Raw genomic sequence first — 20,202 nt, 5'->3', positions numbered from 1 at the left:
CGTTGAGCAACTTTATAACAAGACTATGGGGGAAATCAAAGGCATAAGAAAGCGAAACTGTTTCTTTCCCCAGTGTCAGCCACATAGGGCAGCATTAGAGAAGCAGTAGCAGATGGCATAATGGGGCTTACCTGATCTCTTGGTAAGTCAGTCATTGCTGCTTACTGGAAGGGGCAAGGTGGCAGAGGGGGTGAAATGAGCCAGATGCACTATTAGGAGTGCCAGATTGGCTCAGCAGGTACATTTCTACTGTGATGACCTCATTCCATCAGTCTCACCTCCCCCCATAAGCAGCAGCGGCTTGCCTGCCGGGAGGTCAGGTAAGTGTCTCCAACCCAGCATGTCATCTGCTACAGTGGAGAAAGCATCTTTCATTCTGACCACAACTGGTGACAAGGGTCATGTCTTCTATTTGCAGGTGGGGATGGTGACCTTATGTGGTACCTTCCTCCTTAGCAGTTGTATTGGGTGCGGGGAGCACAATTTAAGGTCCCAGCTCTTGGTCTTGTGGTAATGAAGGACTTATTTTCACCCGGTTTGGGTCTTGCTTTTGCAGATGTCTCTCTGCCTAAGATGATAGTGGGTTTCATTCAGAAAAACCGCCTGCAGGTTGAGTTTACTTTATACAAGTGTGATGCTGTGGGTACTTGGTTCAGGCTATGCTTTGTAGCACCACACATCCCAGTGGTAAAACCAGCAACAGTTGGCAAATAATGGGCTACTATATGTGCCTTGGGGACACGGGTGGCGCTGTGGATAAAACCTCAGTGCCTAGGACTTGCTGATCGTAAGGTCGGCGGTTCGAATCCCCGCGGCGGGGTGAGCTCCCGTCGTTCGGTCCCAGCTCCTGCCCACCTAGCAGTTCGAAAGCACCCTTAAGTATAAGTAGATAAATAGGTACCGCTTTATAGCGGGAAGGTAAACGGCGTTTCCGTGTGCGGCACTGGTGCTGGCTCGCCAGCTGCAGCTTCGTCACGCTGGCCACGTGACCCAGAAGTGTCTTCGGACAGTGCTGGCTCCCGGCCTCTTAAGCGAGATGAGCGCGCAACCCTAGAGCCGGACACGACTGGCCCGTACGGGCAGGGGTACCTTTACCTTTACCTATATGTGCCTTATGGGTTCTACTACCAAATTGCAATGATACCTCTCTACGATGGGCCTTAGGGGGAAGTCTAGGCCTTTGGAGGATTGCCCTAACACTGCATTGTCTTTATGCTGCATGGACACTAGTATCCTTTTGTCCTCCATGCACTAACAACAGGACTGCCTTTACTTCAAAGGTTCACTTATCAGATCACTGGTTCATTTAGGCCCATGTTGTCCACACCGATTGATGGTGGCTCTTCAGGGTTTCAAAGAAGGATCTCTCCCAGTCCTACCTGGAGATGCAAATGATTGGACCTTGGACCTTCTGCATTCAAAGCATGTGCTCTACCACTGAGCTGTGGCCCTTGCTCTGTTAATGTAGGACTTGGCTGGTGAGTTATATATCAGTTTGCTGAATGGATTGGAGTTCGTCTTATTAGCCATGGGTCAGGAAGTAGCTTTGTTGTGCCTCTGTCTGCACTGAGGTCTTGTCCACACTTCCGCTGGTCCCATGCCTAGAAAGCACAGGTCCAAGCAGTTTTCCACTTGTCCCGCGCTTTCCAGGCATGGGTCCAAGTGGTTTTGCCTTTGTCCTGCCTCTTCCACCTGGAAAACCCACTCCTAAGTGCTAAATTGGAGCAAATGGCCATCTGCAGAAAACACAGGTGCCATTTGCTCTAATTCAGTGCTAAGTTGCTGGTTTTCCAGGGGGAAAGCGGTGGGGTAAACAAAAGTATGGCTGAGCTCTTAGCTAATCCTCCTCTCCAAGAATTTTGTTGTTTTTCACTTACGATATTCTGGCGCTGCTTGTCAGCACTCAAGCCCAGGCCTGTACCCAACCTGAGACTTGGAACAATTTTGGATGGGCCTGTTTAAGGCAGTTATACCCCCCCCCCCATTCCTACTTTTGTGATTGAATTTCCCCATGGAAAGCTCTTTGGCTTAGATACCTTTTCCCTAGGGGCTGGAGGTCACGAGGCCAAGGGAATAATTGACAAGGTCAACAGGCTAAAGTGCTGGAGAAGATGCTTTGGATATTGAGTGTGTGGGGTGGGGTGGGGGATGTCAAAGAGCCCCATGGGCTCCTGTCACTTTCTCTGAGGGGCGACTTAGTGACTTTCCAGGCATGTGGCATGAGGACATAGGGATGAGGATAAGTGTTAGATGAGAGGGAAGCTTCCAGTTACAATTGCTTGCCAGGCCATCTGAGGCAGGCGATGCCGTGAGCAACATTCCCCATGGCTCCCGCTGATTGTAAAAATGTGGGTTTCTTCCATCTTTCAGATCAGTCTCTGCCATCCTGGGGCTGATGTGAGCTGTGGACACAAGGTTGGCAGAGGTTGTTTTGAATGATGATGGTAGTGTGGCAGTTTCTCCCAGGTGCTTGGGTACCATACACACATGTCCCTCAGACCGTCTGAAGGAGGTTTCATTGCTCTTCCCATCCTGCACAAATATTCTTAGGGTATTTTCTGAACCCCTGCCTGCTAACCCTTTGGATGCCACCAATTTAGCTTTGTTGCCCTATTTTCCCCCCAGCTCAGCTAAAGTCTCAGTAACTTCAATGTAAAAACAATTCGGGATTAATACTGTCCTTAACAAGAACCAGATAACGGGGGGTGGGGGGGTGGAGTGAAGGTGAAAATGTATAGAGAGTTCATTTTTTAAAAATTGCAGTTCAATCAATCCCCCCATATAAATAAACTGCTATAAATCTTTAATATGCCAAATGTATTTCAACAGAGTCTTCCTCGGGGCCATATTTTTGCAATTCTGCAAAAATAAATAAAAACAACAACAAATCTCAATTTTGTGTTTACTTTGTTTTATTTATTTTCCGTAGGGTTGTAATATGTTTTTAATATGCCACTGTGGAAGACTTTGTAGAAACCTGTTTGGCAGATTAAGGATTTATAGCGGTGTGTTTATGTATATATATATCGTATGAGAGAACCATTGACCTGTAATCAAAATGTTGTATTTTCTTTATAAATGTTTACCTTAAACTCATTTTCCCCTCCCAGTTACCCAGCAACTTCAACATAATACTGTCTCAAGGATGGATGTGTTCTCTCTGTCACCCCAAGTTTCACTTGCTTGATATATTCAGCAAAATGATGCAATTCCTTGAAGATATTTTCTTCCTCCCCTCCCTCTTCCCACTTCTGATGTCTCGCATCTGCATTTCACCCTCTGTAACCTCACATTGCATTCTCAACCCTGCTCCCTGAACTCGGGAAGAAGAAAAGTGAGGGTCTGGCTAGATGTTACAAGATACAAGCAGCTATTGCTGCTCAGTGTGTATTCCCAGAAATATCTAATTTGCTAATTTGTTTTAAGAGATACAAATTACGTAGATATCTGCTGACACTGAGGGTACACCAAAAAAGGAGGAGGAGGAGGAGGTCTGGTTTAAAACTGAGTTGGAAAGCTCTGGTATGGCAGCATCATTCTACACTATTAATGTTTAAAAGTATATACAGAGACATTGAGTGGATGCCACATGAAGTCTTCCATTTTTGGAAAACGACACATAAGGATTGATTTACTTTTACATTTCCACACTTCCCTCTTCAAGCATGAGGGAAAGGAGAGGGAGAAAATAGTGTTGGTTGTCTGGATGGGTTGTCATATGTTTTTCAGCATGCCAAAGCTAATGGACCATCTAGAGGAGTTGGGAGCTGGGGGCACTGATGCAGTGGTTCTGCTCCTTCCTCCTGGTCCGTGTCCAGAAAGTGGTGTTGGAGGAAGAGTGTTTGGACCCCATGGCTCTCACTTGTGGAGTGCCTCAGGGCTCCGTCCTCTCCCCCATGCTTTTTAACATCTATATGAAGCCGCTGGGAGAGATCATCAGGGGGTTTGGGCTGGATGTCCACCAGTATGCAGATGATACCCAGCACTATCTCTCCTTCAAATTAGAACCAGTGAGGGCAGTGAAAGTCCTGTGTGAGTGTCTGGATGTGGTTGACGGATGGATGGTGGCTAACAGATTGAGGTTGAATCCTGACAAAACAGAAGTACAGGGGACAGGGGGAGGGTGGGTGTGGGGCACTCCCTGGTCCTAAATGGGGTAACCGTGCCCCTGAAAGACCGAGTGTGCAGCCTGGGAGTCATTTTGGGCTCACAGCTCTCCATGGAGGTCAATTCTGTATCCAGGGCAGCTGTTTACCAGCTGCATCTGGTACACAGGCTGAGACCCTACCTGCCCACAGACTGTCTCGTCAGGGCGCATGCCCTGGTTATCTCCCGCTTGAACTACTGCAATGTGTTCTATGTGGGGCTACCTTTGAAGGTGACTCAGAAATTACAACTAATCCAGAATGCGGCAGCTAGGCTGGTGACTGGGAGCAGCCACCGGGACCATATAACACCAGTCCTGAAAGATCTTCATTGGTTCCCAGTGCGTTTCTGAGCATCGATTCAAATTGTTGGTGCTTACCTTTAAAGCCCTAAATGACCTCAGCCCAGTATACCTGAAGTAGCGTCTCCACCCCCATTGCTCAGCCCAGACACTGAGGTCCTCCTCTGAGGATCTTCTGCTGGTTTCCTCACTGTGAGAAGTGAGGTTACAGAGAACCTCCTCGGTTGTGGCTCCCTCCTTGTGGAACGCCCTCCCTTCAGATGTCAAGGAAATAAACAACTATCTGACTTCTAGAAGACATCTGAAGGCAGCCCTGTTTAGAGACGTGTTTAAGGATTGATGCTTTTTATTATGGTTTTAGTTATGTTGTAAGCTGCCCAGAGTGGGTGGTGAAACCCAGCCAGATGGGCAGGGTATAAACAAAAAAATCATCATTATCATTATGTGATGTGTCCTACATTGTTTCTTACAATGACAGCATGTGACTGGCAATGGGGTGCATGGCTAGATTTCATGGTGGCACAGGGACCATCGTTTAGAGGTAAACCAGCAGTTTTTATACTTCCACATTTATTTATTCATGCTATTTATTTTGTGATTTACAGCATTTTATTGCCACCCCCGCACTTTGCTGAGAAGGTTCCCAGAGTGGCTTATGAAGATACAGTCCTTTCAGGCTTACAATCTAAAAGCTACGACAGGCAAGGAGTACAGGGTTGGGGAAAGAGGAGGACAAAAGCAAGCTCAGATACCACTTCTCAAAGTTTCAGTTCTTACAAAAACTGGCTGAGATGGATACAGTTTTTAGCTAGATTTTAAAATGCCACCGATAGCTGCTCCCCTACCAAGTTTCTTTCTTTCTTTCTTTCTTTCTTTCTTTCTTTCTTTCTTATAATTTTAAAGCATAGGGATGCATTCTCACGATCAGCTGCTGCAAATGTATTCAAATTGAACCATTGTGGGGGATCAAATTGACTGTGCATATTTGGTCTGAACCTCTGGTTTGGACTGCAGTCATGTTATCAAACTTATACAGCAGAGCAGCAAAGTCCTCTTCTGTGTTCTTATTGATTGGCTAGACTATATAAATAAGTTGGGATGGGATGGGAAGTTTTGAAGAAAAATCTTCTAGTGCTAGCTTGTATGCAAATATTTAAATTGGAATTCTCCTTCCTTTTAATGTTTCTGTGGATAGAAAGAGGGAAGACAGACAGTTCAGAATATGTTCTCCCCTAGGATCTTTTCCTGATTGAATCATACAGGTCACTGGAGAAGGCCTCTTGCCCCTCCTGCCTTCAGCTGCTTCTCTAGTTGATGGCATTCAATTCACCATGTTTGCTCTTTCCCTTTTGGCAGTTTGGGGGAAAAGGTCCTTGCCTGTACTGCACGCAACCTCTGTGATGTACCGTGTTGGTGGCCTTGCAAGAGGGTTCCCCCTCTGATTGCTTGATTGCTGTCTGCAGTTGGGTGAAGAGCCTTGTGACAAAACAGTGCAATGCCAGGGGTGCTAACAGCACTTTGCTCCCACCTATGGGAAGAGCCAAAGCTCAGTGGTTAGAGAATCCGCTTTGCACCCTAAAGGTCCTGGGTTAAATCCCCAGCATCTCACAGTAGGGCTGGGAATGTTCCTTGTCTGAAACCCTGGAGAGCCACTGGCAGTCAGTCTAGACCAGGCATTCCCCAAACTCTGCCCTCCAGCTGTTTAGGGACTACAAGTCCCATCATCCCTGGCCACTGGTCCTGGTAGCTAGGGATGACGGGAGTTGTAGTCCCAAAACAGCTGGAGGGCCAAGTTTGGGGATGCCTGGTCTAGACAAAGCTGAGCTGGAAGCACCAGTGGTCTCAGCTGATATAAAGCAACATCATATGTTCCTCTTCCTGTATCCTATTAAACTTCCCTGATTGAGCACATTTGTACCCCATTTTCCCCATTCTGAGGTTACAGATGTGGGGAGTGGTGGTGGAGGGAAACTTGCATGCAAGTGCTCAATCTGGTTTCTCTCGACTCACCCGCCCCCCCTCCAACTTAGCCTGAAAGGAGCAGTCTCTATCTTTATTTGCTCTGATGTAATGTGATGTCTGGGGCCAACTCTGGAGGAACAGAGGAAACGGTCTGGAAACAAAACAGGCTAATCCCTCCTCCCTCCACCCACCCCCATTGCCTATCATTGCCGTGAGGTGGGGTGAGGGTGGAGTGCGGGAATGCAGACTTGCTTTGGGGTCTCAGGGATTGTTTTGCCTTGACTTGGAAGCAAAGGGGTCTGAGGAGGACAAGGGCACACATACACTGGGGTCCCCTCCTCCTCTTTTTGCCCGAGATTCTGATTAGAAAGCAACTCACATTTGACTGTCCTCCCAAGATTTGTGCAGCTGTGTACTGTGTGCATCCTTCTCTGCTCTGTATGGGAACAAAATGCCCTGGGGGAAATGGGCATATCTGGGAGACGAGAGGGCCTTTTCTAAGGGCTACCTTCCCGATGTTGCTATCCAGGGTGGGATATCTTTTCAGAGGTTTTCAAGACAGTGTTGGTTTTGCACAGGGAATGCAGAGGCATTTCTCCATTCCTGGCACAGGACGCAGATGGCAGTCTTCCCACTTAGTGCATCCATTCCCAGGAATCACATTTTGCACAAGGAATTGCATTCTCAGTAGCAAACCAGTTACTGCTTGCTCCCTGGGAGTTCCACCTATCATGGAAATTGTGGCTGTCCAGATTGCGGATGTGCGGAGTGTGATGTCATAATTGTGGCAGCAGCATAGGTACCTCTTCTGCCTTCCATACCATTTAAACTGTTATAAACGAATGACCTTGTATTCCTTTCTTCTGCCCCTTCCCCCCTTTATATTAATTCCACTCTGGCTCTTCAGCACTGAGGTGCATTTCCTTCCCCCAGTGAAATCCCTTTCCAAGTATTATCCAGCTATCCACACAACTTCCAGACTGGGATATAGTCTCACTAGTATTGGATGATGTGCTGTTTTAATGCCCACAATAAGAAGCAATTAGAGGTGACAGGGGTGTTGTTTGGGAAGGGCCTTAATCTTACATTGCATTGTAGCATGTGTGTGTGTGCGTTCACAATCAGGATTTCATTTGGGTTCATATTTTTTTTTTCTGTGACTTCTCATTCTGATAACTCCCTCTGGCTTTGAACTCTCTGTGTAGCTATAAAACAGGGTTAAATCACCAAGCGGTGATTGAATCCGTAAATGTGGTTGCCAGGAACTTCGTCCGCAGCTGGACGCAGTGTGAATGTGTAGCCAATATATACTCTCCCCCTCTCCCCCTCAACCCCCCAGCCCAGCTTTGGTTTCTCAAATATTTGTGTTGGAATCTTTCCTGCAGTTTAGGTTTCCAGTGAAGAGTCAGCCCTAAATCTCAGTTCTAGTCCTTTCCTTGTGTCTAAAGCCTTTGGCCTGTGTGCTCCAGCTAAACCTATTCTCAGTGTCCCCTTTGAATGGCCCCTGGTTCCTAAAAGGAAGCTGTGGGATTCTGAGGGGAGAGCTTGGATATTGCAAACAGCATGGTGGGTCTCCACCCTTTTCTTGTCAGGGGAAAATAGCATGTCTCTGGGTAATCTCAGGATAACTGCTAGGTTCCCAGTCTTGTTGGGCCTCTAAGCTGTCTGATTGCAATCCTGTTGTTTATACTAAAGCAGTGCAAAGTCCATGGTTTTGGGCAGATCTTGGGAGTGGCTGACCTGGAATAAAATAGCACAAGCTGGAGAGAGGCCCTGTGGGCACTTCTCTGCCCCACTGAGGGAAGAAGAAAAGGGGATTGGTCTTGTTCTTCTTGGGAAGGGTTCAGAGATGTGTTCTGGTAAGTGGTCCAACCCTTATCTGAATCTTTTTCTGTGTGTGTCTTTGCCAGGAGGATTCCACCACACTAGGTATCCTATCTGCAGCACTAAACTCTCCAGTTATAGGATGAGTCTTTATCTAGGCTCATAGTACCCATGAAGATTTTCATTTAGCTAACAGTGCTTTATCCAGTAGTGGAGGAACTGGAACATGGTCCTTTAACCCATTTTGTTGGCAGAGAAACTGCAGCATTAAAGGCAAATACAATGATGGGGCTTAATGACATCCACTTTTGCACATTTGTTTGTCATGTAGCACATCTAGAGTGCAACCAGCTCCTTTTCCCACTCTAAGCTTCTCTTAAACTGAATAGCTCTCATCCTTTTTAAGGCTCATGCTATACCTCAGTAGTTTAACTAATTTTGTCTGAACATTACCCTGGCCATCTTCCATTACAGTATATCATTATATAGAATGAATTCACTTAAGTCACAATCCTTCTTGGGAATTAGGGCACTCAGGTAAAGTGCTGGATCAGGTCATTACTGCACAGCTCTATCTTTCTTGCATGATATTGAATTAGATTACCTTTTGGTCCCTTTCAAAGTCAAGGTGGAAGAATCGCCCAGGTTTCTCAGGTAGACAGCATCCATTTTAGAATATCTACCCTCTCCCATCATCTGACTGAGAGCAGCTTCCATAGTCCTTATGGATGTGGGGACTGAGACTGTTTGGGAGTTGAGGGATCCCTTCATCACACCCAGCATTTGTCATTATGTGGCCAAAAGGCAAAGTTCCAGATGTACCTCTTACTCCCATCCCACCCAGAAGGCTGTGTGCGTGTGAAATTTAGTGTTGGGAGAGAGTACAGAGCATCTTTTTCCTCTGTCTGTTTCTTTCTCATGCCTTCTTTCTTAGCAGTGCTGTGTCTGTGTGAGTCTGTGTGGGGTTTTCAGCCATTTCTGTTCTGAGGGAGAATGCTGTCAGGCGAGTGGTCTGCTAAGGCCTTGTTTCCATTTGCTGAGGATTCTTTTCTTGACTTAGGGAGGCTCACGATGACAGCGCTTGAAAACCTCTGCTTAGCTCGCTTGACGACTCAATACAGGCCTTTCTGTCTTTATATGTCTATATTTATTTATACAATTTCAATTCACATTTTTGTGACTGTATCTGTAATTCTGAGACACATTAAGAAACGACAGTAGATGAGGGTTTTCTTGAGGGGGGTTATTTTATTTTATTTTCTAAAAGTGGGGGTTGGGGTGGGGGGAATGCAGATGATGAAGTGTTCGTGACACCCTAAATAATGTTTGCATCCCCAAGCAAAACATCCCCTTGTCTGAAGCAGCTGCGCTGTTTCCTCTCAAGAGCCATGCAGTGGCCTCATTGAGTGCCTGAGTGCCGCTCAACAAAGATGCTAATCTAATTAGGTCTTGAGTCACCATGGAAGAGGGGAGATTTAGTTTTACACTGACAACTTCATATTTGGGAAAAAGTCCAAGTTTAATCTCCCCTCCCCTATGCATCTCTGAATCCTTCATTCGCCACCGGCTGCCCCCTTGCAACCCCATGAGGCTCATGTGACCTGGCTCATGAGTTGCTGCCTCCCCCTTTCGCCTGGCAGGGGGAGGGGAGGGAATTGGGGAAAGAGAGGGGGCTTTTTTCTGCCACAGCCCCTTTGGAGCCAACATGAACCGAGGAGGTTGAGGGTCAAGGTCTGGGAACTTCCTTGCCAGCCCAGCTTGTGCAAACAGCTGGGTATCGTTAAGGCATGAGGTGTGGAGCGATGAGGCGGGCAGGGGAGGGGGAGCAGACTGGCCTGATTGTCTTTAACTCAGCAACAGTGCCCTAATTTCTCCATGGGGACCATCAAATATAAAAGGCCCCAAAGCCATTTAGAGAGCTGGGGTGTGGGAAGCCTGTAGGCCGGACTCTCATGGGACCTGTATCATAAAACATCCAGGTTTGTGGCATAAGAAAACAACACACAAACAGTGCCTCCTCCATCCTTTATGTATGGGGTCAGACTCCAGTCAGTTTGACTGTCTGCTGACTGATAATGCAGCAACATAATCTTATTCTAAATGTTTGGTGGAAAGGAAGGAAGGAAGGGAGCCCAGGTCTCCTCTTACCTTCCTTGTTTTCTTTTGTCATTCCCAGCAGTGCTTCCAGATCTAATCTTTTATCGTTATCATCATTATTATTATTTTAAAAGAAGAAGTTGTAAGGGCAGAAATTAAGTCTCCTCCCCACAACTTCATTATGGAGTTGCAATGACTTTGGATGAGGAACTGTCATAGGGTATATTGAGAGGTTTTGGATTCTTGAAGTATAGGAATGCCAGAGAGTTCTGTTTGGTCCACATTTTTAAGCAAATTGGTCTAATCTCCACCATCTCAGGGCTAAGTTATGGTATCTGCACTTGGTCTTTGGATTTTGCGGTGCAGTTTTCAGCTAAAAAACCCCCAAAAAGCACAAGAAAATGCATATACAAATGTGTGCCTTGAAGAAAAATGCATACAAAAATGCGTATTTTAGCGGGAAATGGGTGCAATTTAGATTTTTTTTTGCTGTGTTTTTCAAAAGAGATGGAAAACAGGAGTGAGCTATGATTGAAAGCATGCAAAACTGACACAGGCTGGTGATAGGCTGACCTGCCCATCTCTCAATGGGAGAGACGTTGCTTATGGCCACTTGTGATTAGTTCTGAACAGAGGAAAGAAAGGCTGCACTATTTCTGCCTGCTGACCGGCTGCTCTCTGGCCAAATTTAGCAAATGGAATTGCTTCATTGTCCTGCTGCTGATGGCTAGACTAGGCAATCTGGAAGGGCTGCCTCTGGGAATCACCACTGCTATTCCTACCCTCCCACAGGCTCTGGAGAAGCAGCCCTTCTAAAATAAGGCATCCTTGAAAACAAGATGCCTATCACTTTTAGTTCTGGGCCAAGCTACATATGACAGCAGCCATGAGATGGCTGCTGAAAGTCATGTTCTCCCCTATTTCCTAATAATGTGTGACTTCACATAAGCCTTTGATGCAACATTGTTATGTTGTGCATGGTCCTCCGCAGTAGCTGCTTCTAGTGGGATGTTATAAAACATGACATGATGGTCCCTGCTTCTGAGAAGCTCAGTGCAGCTGACACTTTGCATGTGGCCTGGAGTTAGGTGCTTATTTTGGTTTTGTTCTGATCAATGAGCCTGGTGTTATTGCAAGGAATCAGAGAAGGATACAGTAGTTCAAGCTAAGTCTTTTATCGGGGAAGTCCTAGTGGTTCCAGCCAAATGCCCTCACCCCAGTAGTTGCTGCATGGAAAATTTCCTGTCAATATCAGATGTGCACACTGAGCTTCCAGTTAATGCAAGGGCATAATCTGAATTAAGTCCCCAGAACCTTCCCTATATCTAATGCAAGTAGACACCCTGTTCAGTTACTATGTAACTCAAGGAAAGCAATATTAAGACAGACTCCAGAAAACATCTTCCACAGGTAACTGAATTAAGTAAAAGTTCAATTTCATATGAAATGTCTCCATCTTTCCTTATGAGGGACAGCTCAGTCACGTGGTTGTACTTTCTGATTGCCCAGAGACACCACATGACCTCCCAGCCACTCTCTGGCAGAAAAAAATGCACTGTGATTCCTGCTTATGGCTCATTACCTGTGCCCTTTCTCATTCAATGTTCCTTCCACCCAGTGCTTAATGAGATCACTCTCTATATTAGAGCTTGTGCCCATTAGGAATCCCATTGGGTTTGGTGGAGAGGAAGGCAGGAGGACCAACAGTAGGTGGAGCTAGAGCTAAGGACAAACAGAGATGACTAATTCTAGTTTAGTCTCCATCCTCTGTTGAGTTCTACAAGAGACTGAGGAGGAGGAAGCTGATTGTGCCACTTCCTGGACTGGTCATATGTAAGAAGACAGGCAAGTGGGAGCTTGCTTGGACAGGCTGAGATTACTGGGGCAGTACTTGATTTGTCCTGATAGACCAGCCTTCATGGTCCCACTGGTACCTACCTGGTCCTTTTGCCCATTCTCTCTACCCTTCCCCTGCTTGCTGTGCAACATACCAGGCGTCTTGCAATGCTTCAGTAGGGTGAGGTGAGGGGGCAGATGAAAAGGCCTGGAGCATTTCAGCAAAAGTTGTGGCTGCTTCCTCTGCTGCTTCCTTGTTGGTTTTAAACCTATGACTCCAGTCTCCAAGTTTTAGCCTTCTAACCCTATGCAAGTCCCATGCTGTAGCTCTTTGTTCAGTGCTGGGTGTCTCTGAATAGTTTTTCGTAAAAAAACAACAACACATTAAACACTAAAATAGCATCAGCAGAAGTGGTAATAGTAATACAGAGTAGTGGCAGCATCTGGTGGAAGCAGCAGTGTTGTGAGAGAGAGGGAGGGAGGGAGAGAGAGAGACACTTCTGAAAGGGGGAATGTATCTGCAGTCTGGTATCCAGACATAGAGTTTATCAGGCTGACAATACTTCATTCTTCATGTGCAAATTAAATAAACAGCCATCCCTCCCCCACTCAACTCTCCCTTGAGGCTGAGAGTGAGAGTTGGTTGGGGAAGGAAGGAACAGAGGTCATCTGAGTGGAGGGAACTCATGATCAAGTAACTTTCTTTTAGCAGGGAGGTTTGGACTAAGATTTAGCACTGATAGTGGAAAGTGTTGGGTGCACAACCTCCCCCACCCCTTGAGGTTTTATTAAAGCTTGAACGATGCGGAGAAAATTGGTGTGTAGTTTGACTTTATCACTTAGCATAATCAAAGCACTAGATGAAATGAACATATTTAATGCAATTTAAGCCTCCTCCCTTTGTGTTCACATACTCAGGATGATCAAAAAGCAGTTTAAAAGGATGTATTTCTTCTGCGCTTCCAAAGAAGTGCCTCCAGAGTGAAGTGGTGATTCACTTCAAAATTATCGATTGTGGGAGAAGTCCAAGTTAAGAACTCTGAAATCACCGACATAAATTACCATGGCACAGGGAGGATGTTACCATAAATATGCAATTTTGTAGGAGCCTACAAAAATTTGTAACTTGGCCTGTACGGCGAATGAGCTTGGGTGTGTGACAGTCAAAGCAGTCCGGCATCAGAAGAACTTTTGATGTGCAGAGTTCTCTGGGTTGGTACACTGGGGAAAGGATTGCTTGAGGGGGTACTTGAAAGAGGAAGAGTGTTAGTGGTTCCCTTCTGTTCCGGTAGTCCAGGGAGCTAAGCAAGTGTGGGATGATGAGAATTAGTGTAGTTCAATGAATGAAGCTGGACTTTGGTCTAGAACAGGGGTCAGCAAACTTTTTCAGCAGGGTGCTGGTCCACTGTCCCTCAGCCCTTGTCAGGGGCCAGACTATATTTTTTTGGGGGGGGAATGAACAAATTCCTATGTCCCACAAATAACCCAGAGATGCATTTTAAATAAAAGCACACATTCTACTCATGTAAAAACACACTGATTCCCAGGCTGTCCGCGGGCCGGATTTAGCAGGTGATTGGGCCAGATCCGGCCCCCGGGCCTTAGTTTGCCTACCCATGGTCTAGAAACTCACCTCTGCCATGGATTCATTATGTTGCCTTTGGACAGGGCAGTATCTTTCTCTCCATCCCAGCTTTGCCACTCCAATTGTGGCATTGTGAGATTAGACACAGCCAAGACTCCAAAATGTTTTGCAGACTAGAAGTATTTCCTGAAGAATAAATATTGATGGGGTTTAAAAACTTAACTAGAGCACCCTTCCCCAACCTTTCATTTGGGGCTACAGCCCAAACTAGCGTGGGTGATGTTAGGGATGATGGGATTTGCATTCCAAAGCATCTAGAAGGCAGCAGGTTGGGGAAGGATGAGCTATAACTTCTCTGCGCAGGGTGATGCATTCCATCACTGAGGTTCTTGCTCTCTGTGGAATTGAATCAACCAGCATTCGTCCTTCCAACTTTCCAAAGGGCCCAGGGAATGTTCACCCAAGAATGGTCCAAGTCTGTCAAAGGAGGAAATGAGTACGTAGCGTTGGATTGCTGGACGTTAAAAGGGTTTGCTGCCAAGCAGAGGGCAGCTCAGCCTTCTGAAGCTGGAGGAAGATAGGAGAGGACACTGGAAGGAGACAGCTGGTGCCCTAATAGTTTTACCTCAGGTGTTCCCAATTCCCTTGAGGGTGGGAGACGGAGGGAACTGGGGATTGATTTCCTTTCCATCCCATCACAGAAGGATGCTGCCTCAGCATGACGGCCCCTCTTCCTTCCATAACCTTGGAGCCTGAGAAGGAGGCAGGCTCTCCATCTCTATATCAGGGAGAAAATTAAAATGGCTACCCATGGCCTCTTGTGGGGAGGAGACAAGAAGTAAATGACTTGTGAGTGGTGGGATTTGGTGTGGGTGTGGTGAGACCAACATACCCCTTCATCTTGAAATTATTCAGAGCCAGGACTCTGGTTTAGCTACCTCCTTACTGCCTACACTGACAGGCAGCAGCATGGGCGTAGCCAGGGTTTTTGTTAGGTGGGGCAGAACTGACATGATTGGTCAGTTATTAAGTATTTCTATTGTTTTACAATGATCTGGGGGGGGGGGGTCCCCCTTGGCTACACCCATGGGCAACAGGTCTCTGGGATTTCAGGGGGTCCTGTCACAGCCCTGTCCAAAGATGCTGCAGATTGAATCTTGGCTCTTTCTGTGCGCAAAGCAGGATGCTCTGCCACTGAGCTATAGCCATTTGCAACACTTGGCTCCTAAAGGATCATGGTACAGATGCTGTGAAATTATATTTTGGTGTGCCCGTGAAACTCCACATTAGGCAACACTACCAGGGAGGTTCTGCCTGGCTGAGACTGTGAGTCAGCTCTTTCAGCATCCGAGATGCATGTATTGAAGTCTTTTCTGACAATACACAAAAAGTAAATTTTAATAAGAATTCCTTTAGCATACACTTACCCAGATATACCCTTGGCTACATTTGTTTTCCATTTGTGGTAGCTCGTCCACAGCATCATTTGGAAACCTGTGGTTAGGAGGAAAGAAGGGACTTTGTGTTCTGTTGTGGAAGCAAGGGCTGGTCTCTTTGAGCCAACATGGTCTTTACACTCAGGCCCACCCAGCTCTACAATTAGTTTGCTTTTGTCTCTCAAGTATAAAAACAAAGTCTCATGCTTTGGCTGAATCGAGAGTAGCTGAGAGGAGCCTCAGTCCACCAGTCATTGCAGGCAACTAGTCACACATAACAGGTGCCCCCTAGATGCAGATGGGCTCTACTATTCACATTAAAAGTTGTGCCTAACCAGTTCAGTAGGACAACTGGGATATGTATGCAGTAGTTTTGCAGATGGGATTGTGCATCTAGATGTGTCTGCAGTGCACACAGAAGGCTGCACTGGAGTAAGGGATGATATCCAAATAGGAACAGAGCTGATGGGATGTCTGTGTGCCCTTTTCCTCTTAATGCACATAGTGGGATTTCCCATCTTTATCATGTGCCATTGTAACTAGTGTTGAAATTTTGCGCAGATGAATTTTTCAATTTTTTTCAAAAATTCAGAAAATTTCTAAATTTACTGTGGTACCTCAGGTTAAGACCTTAATTCGTTCTGGAGGTCTGTTCTTAACCTGAAACTGTTCTTAACCTGAAGCACCACTTTAGCTAATGGGGCCTCCTGCTGCTACTGCGCCACTGCTGCACGATTTCTGTTCTCATCCTGAAGCAAAGTTCTTAACCCAAGGTAATATTTCTGGGTTAGCGGAGTCTGTAACCTGAAGCGTATGTAACCTGAAGCGTATGTAACCCGAGGTACCACTGTATATGCATGTTGAATATCTACTCTTTCATTTTTTTTCTTCTTAAAAATGTGACTCACACATACTCCCCCCCAACCCCCCCAAATGAAATACAGTGGTACCTCGGGTTACATACGCCCCCTGCATTACTTTACTTCTAACTATATCCAGGCATCTCACTAAAATGGCTCGCTGTCTGACAGATGCTTTTACCCAGAGCCCACTTGCTAGTAGGTAGAATGTTGCTGCAACCTAAGTGTCTGCGAGAAAAGCTAGCAAGGTTCTTCCTTCAGTGGCTGTCCCTAGGATGTTTGAGGCAACATCTGACCCAGAACTTGCTTTGCTGGTGGATTAGCAACGGAGACTGGCACCCAGTGGTGCAGTGAAGAAATGAACCTTTAAAATAATTATCCTTAGTCTGAGGCCCCATCTGCACTATACATTTAAAGCACTGTAATGCTACTTTAACAGTCACTGCTTTCCCCAAAGAATCTTGGGAACTGTAGTTTGTTGAGGGTACTGAGAGTTGTAGGAAACCCCTGTTCCCTTAGCAGAGGTACAGATACCCGAATGGTTTACCAATCAATCCCTGTTCCCAGGGAACTTTTGGGATTGTATCCCGGTGAAGGAAATAGGTGTCTCTTAACAACTCTTCATGGGACATGGGTGGCGCTGTGGGTTAAACCACAGAACCTAGGACTTGCCAATCAGAAGGTTGGCAGTTCGAATCCCCGCGATGGGGTGAGCGCCCGTTGCTCGGTCCCAGCTCCTGCCAACCTAGCAGTTCGAAAGCATGCCAAAGTGTAAGTAGATAAATAGGTACTGCTCCGGTGGGAAGGTAAACGGCATTTCCGTGCGCTGCTCTGGTTCGCCAGAAGCGGCTTAGTCATGCTGGTCACATGATCCGGAAGCTGTACACCGGCTCCCTCGGCCAGTAAAGCGAGATGAGTGCCGCAACCTCAGAGTCGGTCATGACTAGACCTAATGGTCCGGGGTCCCTTTAACAACTCTCCATATCCTTAACAAACTACACTTCCCATAATTAAAGCACTATTATACCACTTTAGCAAATAAACATGTGGTGCAGATGTGGTCCAAGAACCAAACGCTGCCTCCAGGGGATCAGTATTTTGCAGTGGAAATTCAAGCACATGTGAGAAATTTAGGTTTGTGCAATGGTGCAGCAAACACACATTTTTTTTAAAAATGGACATTTCGCAGTTTGGAAAGCGATGGGCAAATGCACTGGAAAGTGTGGGTTGAATAAACAACAAATGGGGAGTTGTGTAAACTTCATGCAAGCAAAAACAGAATGAATGCTCGAGAAAGACAGGACAAAGTGGAAACAAATCAGGATGAATGCTCAATGAACAGCTTGTCTGGAGGAGCCCAAAGTTGATGCAAGAGGGAGATCCGTGTTCATTGTTATGTACCTTTCTTATTCACATATGGGGGCGGATCTGGTTTTTCACAATAAAATGTGACACGTAATGGGTGAAGGGAGCCGAACCTTCCCTTACTATACCTCTCCACACTTTGTGGCTTTGAGTGCTTCTCTCCCCAATGTGCCCCTTTTCAAGTGCTGAAGCTGGACTGGGAGAAAAGTGCCTGAGAGCAGCAGTGTGTGTGTGTGTGTGTGTGTGTAGGAGGGAGCAATCGGCTCCCCACACTTGTGTGCCCCTTTTGATGTTAACATTAGTCTCACCTGCATTTTATTTGTGAAGGGGGAGGCATGTGGAGAATCAGCCACCACACCCCACCACCCCAGCTTTGCCTCCACCCCCAAGCTTCTCTCCAATCACAGGGAAGCAATTTTGCTGCACTTTAAGGATATGCATTATATATCGGCTGGTGCTTGCTGATGTTGGATCCTAGAAATCCTTAAAAACGATCTCATTTATTTGTTTTTGAATGATATTTATGAGTAGCCTTTCAGCTGAAGTACCCAGAGCAGCGTACATCGAACCATAAGAAGACATGATAATTAAAAGCCTTCAATAAAACCAAAGAGCAGCAAAACATTACATGGCATAATGTTTCAAAACCAGCTGGCACCTTGGAGCTGTTCCATATGTCGCATTTTGCACTCCCAGATATAAAACACAAATTCATAGTGTCATTTGTTTTTGTTTTTTAAATTGAGCTCAAGAGTGCAAAATGCATACTACTGTATTGGCCCGAATATAAGCCGCTCCCTTAAACTTGGAGGGGGGGGGGAAGAATTCCAAAAGGCACTCGCCCAATGAAGTGCAATCACACAATGGGGAACACACACACACACACACACACACACACACACACACACACGGCTTGCCCAGGGAGGGTTGGGGGTGGGAATCAAAAAGGGATTAACAAGCACCCGTCCCATTTGAGGTAGAAAAATAATTTGGAGTAGAAATGATATACAGTTGAAAAAGAAAACTAAGGAACCGGGGGGGGGGGGGAGGCAAGTCACGGGATTTGGAGAATCCCATTTTATAGATTTGATATTGCTTTATGTATAATTTTCTTTGTTTATGGATGTTATTCCATTTGTTACTGTCTTTTTTATTTTTCTTTTGTTACTTTTGTTGAAAACTTAATAAAAAATACCATTAAACCAAAACCCCCCCAAGCACCTGTCCCAAACAAGCATACTCACCACTGAAGCCCACGTGGTCGTCCGCTGCCGAATACAGTAACTGGAAGACGCTACTGCCCAGCTGTAAAGGAACCACCTCACAGCTGATTGGAGATTACAGTGTATAGGACACCGCTGCCGTGTAGGAAAAACCTTGCGTGGGCAGCAGCCGCTGCTCAGCTTGGGGGAACACCACCTCACAGCTGATAGGCTTCTGCGGCACATCCGGAGCCTGTGTGGTCCCGAGTGCTGCAGCCAAGCTCTGCCAATTCCAACACTGCCGCTATCGCAGACCAGCTGAATGGCTCCCTGCAACAGTGCACCACCTCACAGCCGATCAAAAAGCCAGTTTTTGTAAGGCTGCGAATATAAGCCGCACTTTAACTTTTTCCGGGTCTGAATTTGGGGGAAAAAAAAGTGTGGCTTATATTCGGGCCAATACAGCACCTAGGGGATGAAAATGCTTATTGGGCCTCACACATAGGGTAAAAACTATCATTACATACTTGGGGTCCTTTGCTTCCTTCATGTGTTTCTTTGTGCAAAATGAGACGTGTGACGTGCTGTTGGATCTCCCATGTCATTCAGTTTCTCTAAATTTTGTGGATTTACTGGCTGGCAAAAAAGAGTTTGTCCCTGGATGTGTGGAGAATTCCCTTTATTATCAAGGAGCTGCCACATTGTCTTCATCACTCCCTTTCTTGGCTTAGGTAGCATAGTAATAACAATAACAATAACAATAACAATAACAATAAATTTATTATTTCTACCCTGCCCATTTCGCTGGGTTTCCCAAGCCACTCTGGGCGGCTTCCAACAGAAGGTTAAAAATACATTAAAACATCAGTCATTAAAAAACTTCCCTAAACAGGGCTGCCTTCAGATGTCTTCTAAATGTTGTATAGTTGTTTATTTCTTTGACATCTGATGGGAGGGCATTCCACAGGGTGGGCGCCACTACGAAGAAGGCCCTCTGCCTGGTTCCCTGTAACCTCACTTATCGCAGTGAGGGAACTGCCAGAAGGCCCTCAGCTCTGGACCTCAATGTCCGGGTTGAACAATGGAGGTGGAGATGCTCCTTCAGGTATACAGGACCAAGGCCATTTAGGGCTTTAAAGGTCAGCACCAACACTTTGAATTGTGCTTGGAAACATACTGGGAGCCACTGTAGATCTTTCAATAGTGTCTTGGCAGAACCGCTTCACTTTCTCCGGAGAGGTTTTGGCACTGCTTGGGTAGTGTGCTGCAAGAGTAACAACATGCATTAGATGAGGCATGTTGGGCTCTCCTTGGTGATAAAAGCAGGGACTCCACAAACTCTGCTTAGCAATTTCTTAATCCATTCACTGGTTTCGAAATGGAGAACTCTTTTACTTCTTTTAACAGCGCTGTTGCTCTTTCCTTTCCTCCCTGCAGCCTGAGGACCTTGAAGCATCCACATCCCACACCTTCAAAGTGAAGAGCTTCAAGAAAGTGAAACCATGTGGGATATGTCGTCAGGCTATTACCCGGGAGGGTAGCACCTGCCGAGGTGAGTGAGGCTGGGCGTGGAAAGGTTGGAATGTGA

At 46.1% G+C, this 20,202-nt stretch overlaps 1 protein-coding gene across 22 annotated transcripts in view; it reads left to right on the top strand.

Moving 5' to 3' along the window:
* TNS1 (tensin 1) overlaps nucleotides 1-20,202 on the top strand; it is a 319,529-nt gene that overhangs the window by 83,172 nt on the left and 216,155 nt on the right. For all 22 annotated transcript variants that reach the window (XM_083583947.1, XM_083583945.1, XM_083583943.1 and 19 more), the window contains exon 2: nucleotides 20,052-20,166. In XM_083583947.1, coding sequence (XP_083440073.1) covers nucleotides 20,052-20,166 — 115 coding nt within the window. The remainder of the gene's footprint in view (nucleotides 1-20,051; nucleotides 20,167-20,202) is intronic.

Source organism: Podarcis filfolensis (genome assembly GCF_964270895.1).
Source record: "Podarcis filfolensis genome assembly, chromosome: 1".
Lineage (NCBI taxonomy): Eukaryota > Metazoa > Chordata > Lepidosauria > Squamata > Lacertidae > Podarcis > Podarcis filfolensis.
Note: the sequence above shows the minus strand (reverse complement) of the source record. Positions and strands in the feature narration are given on the sequence as shown.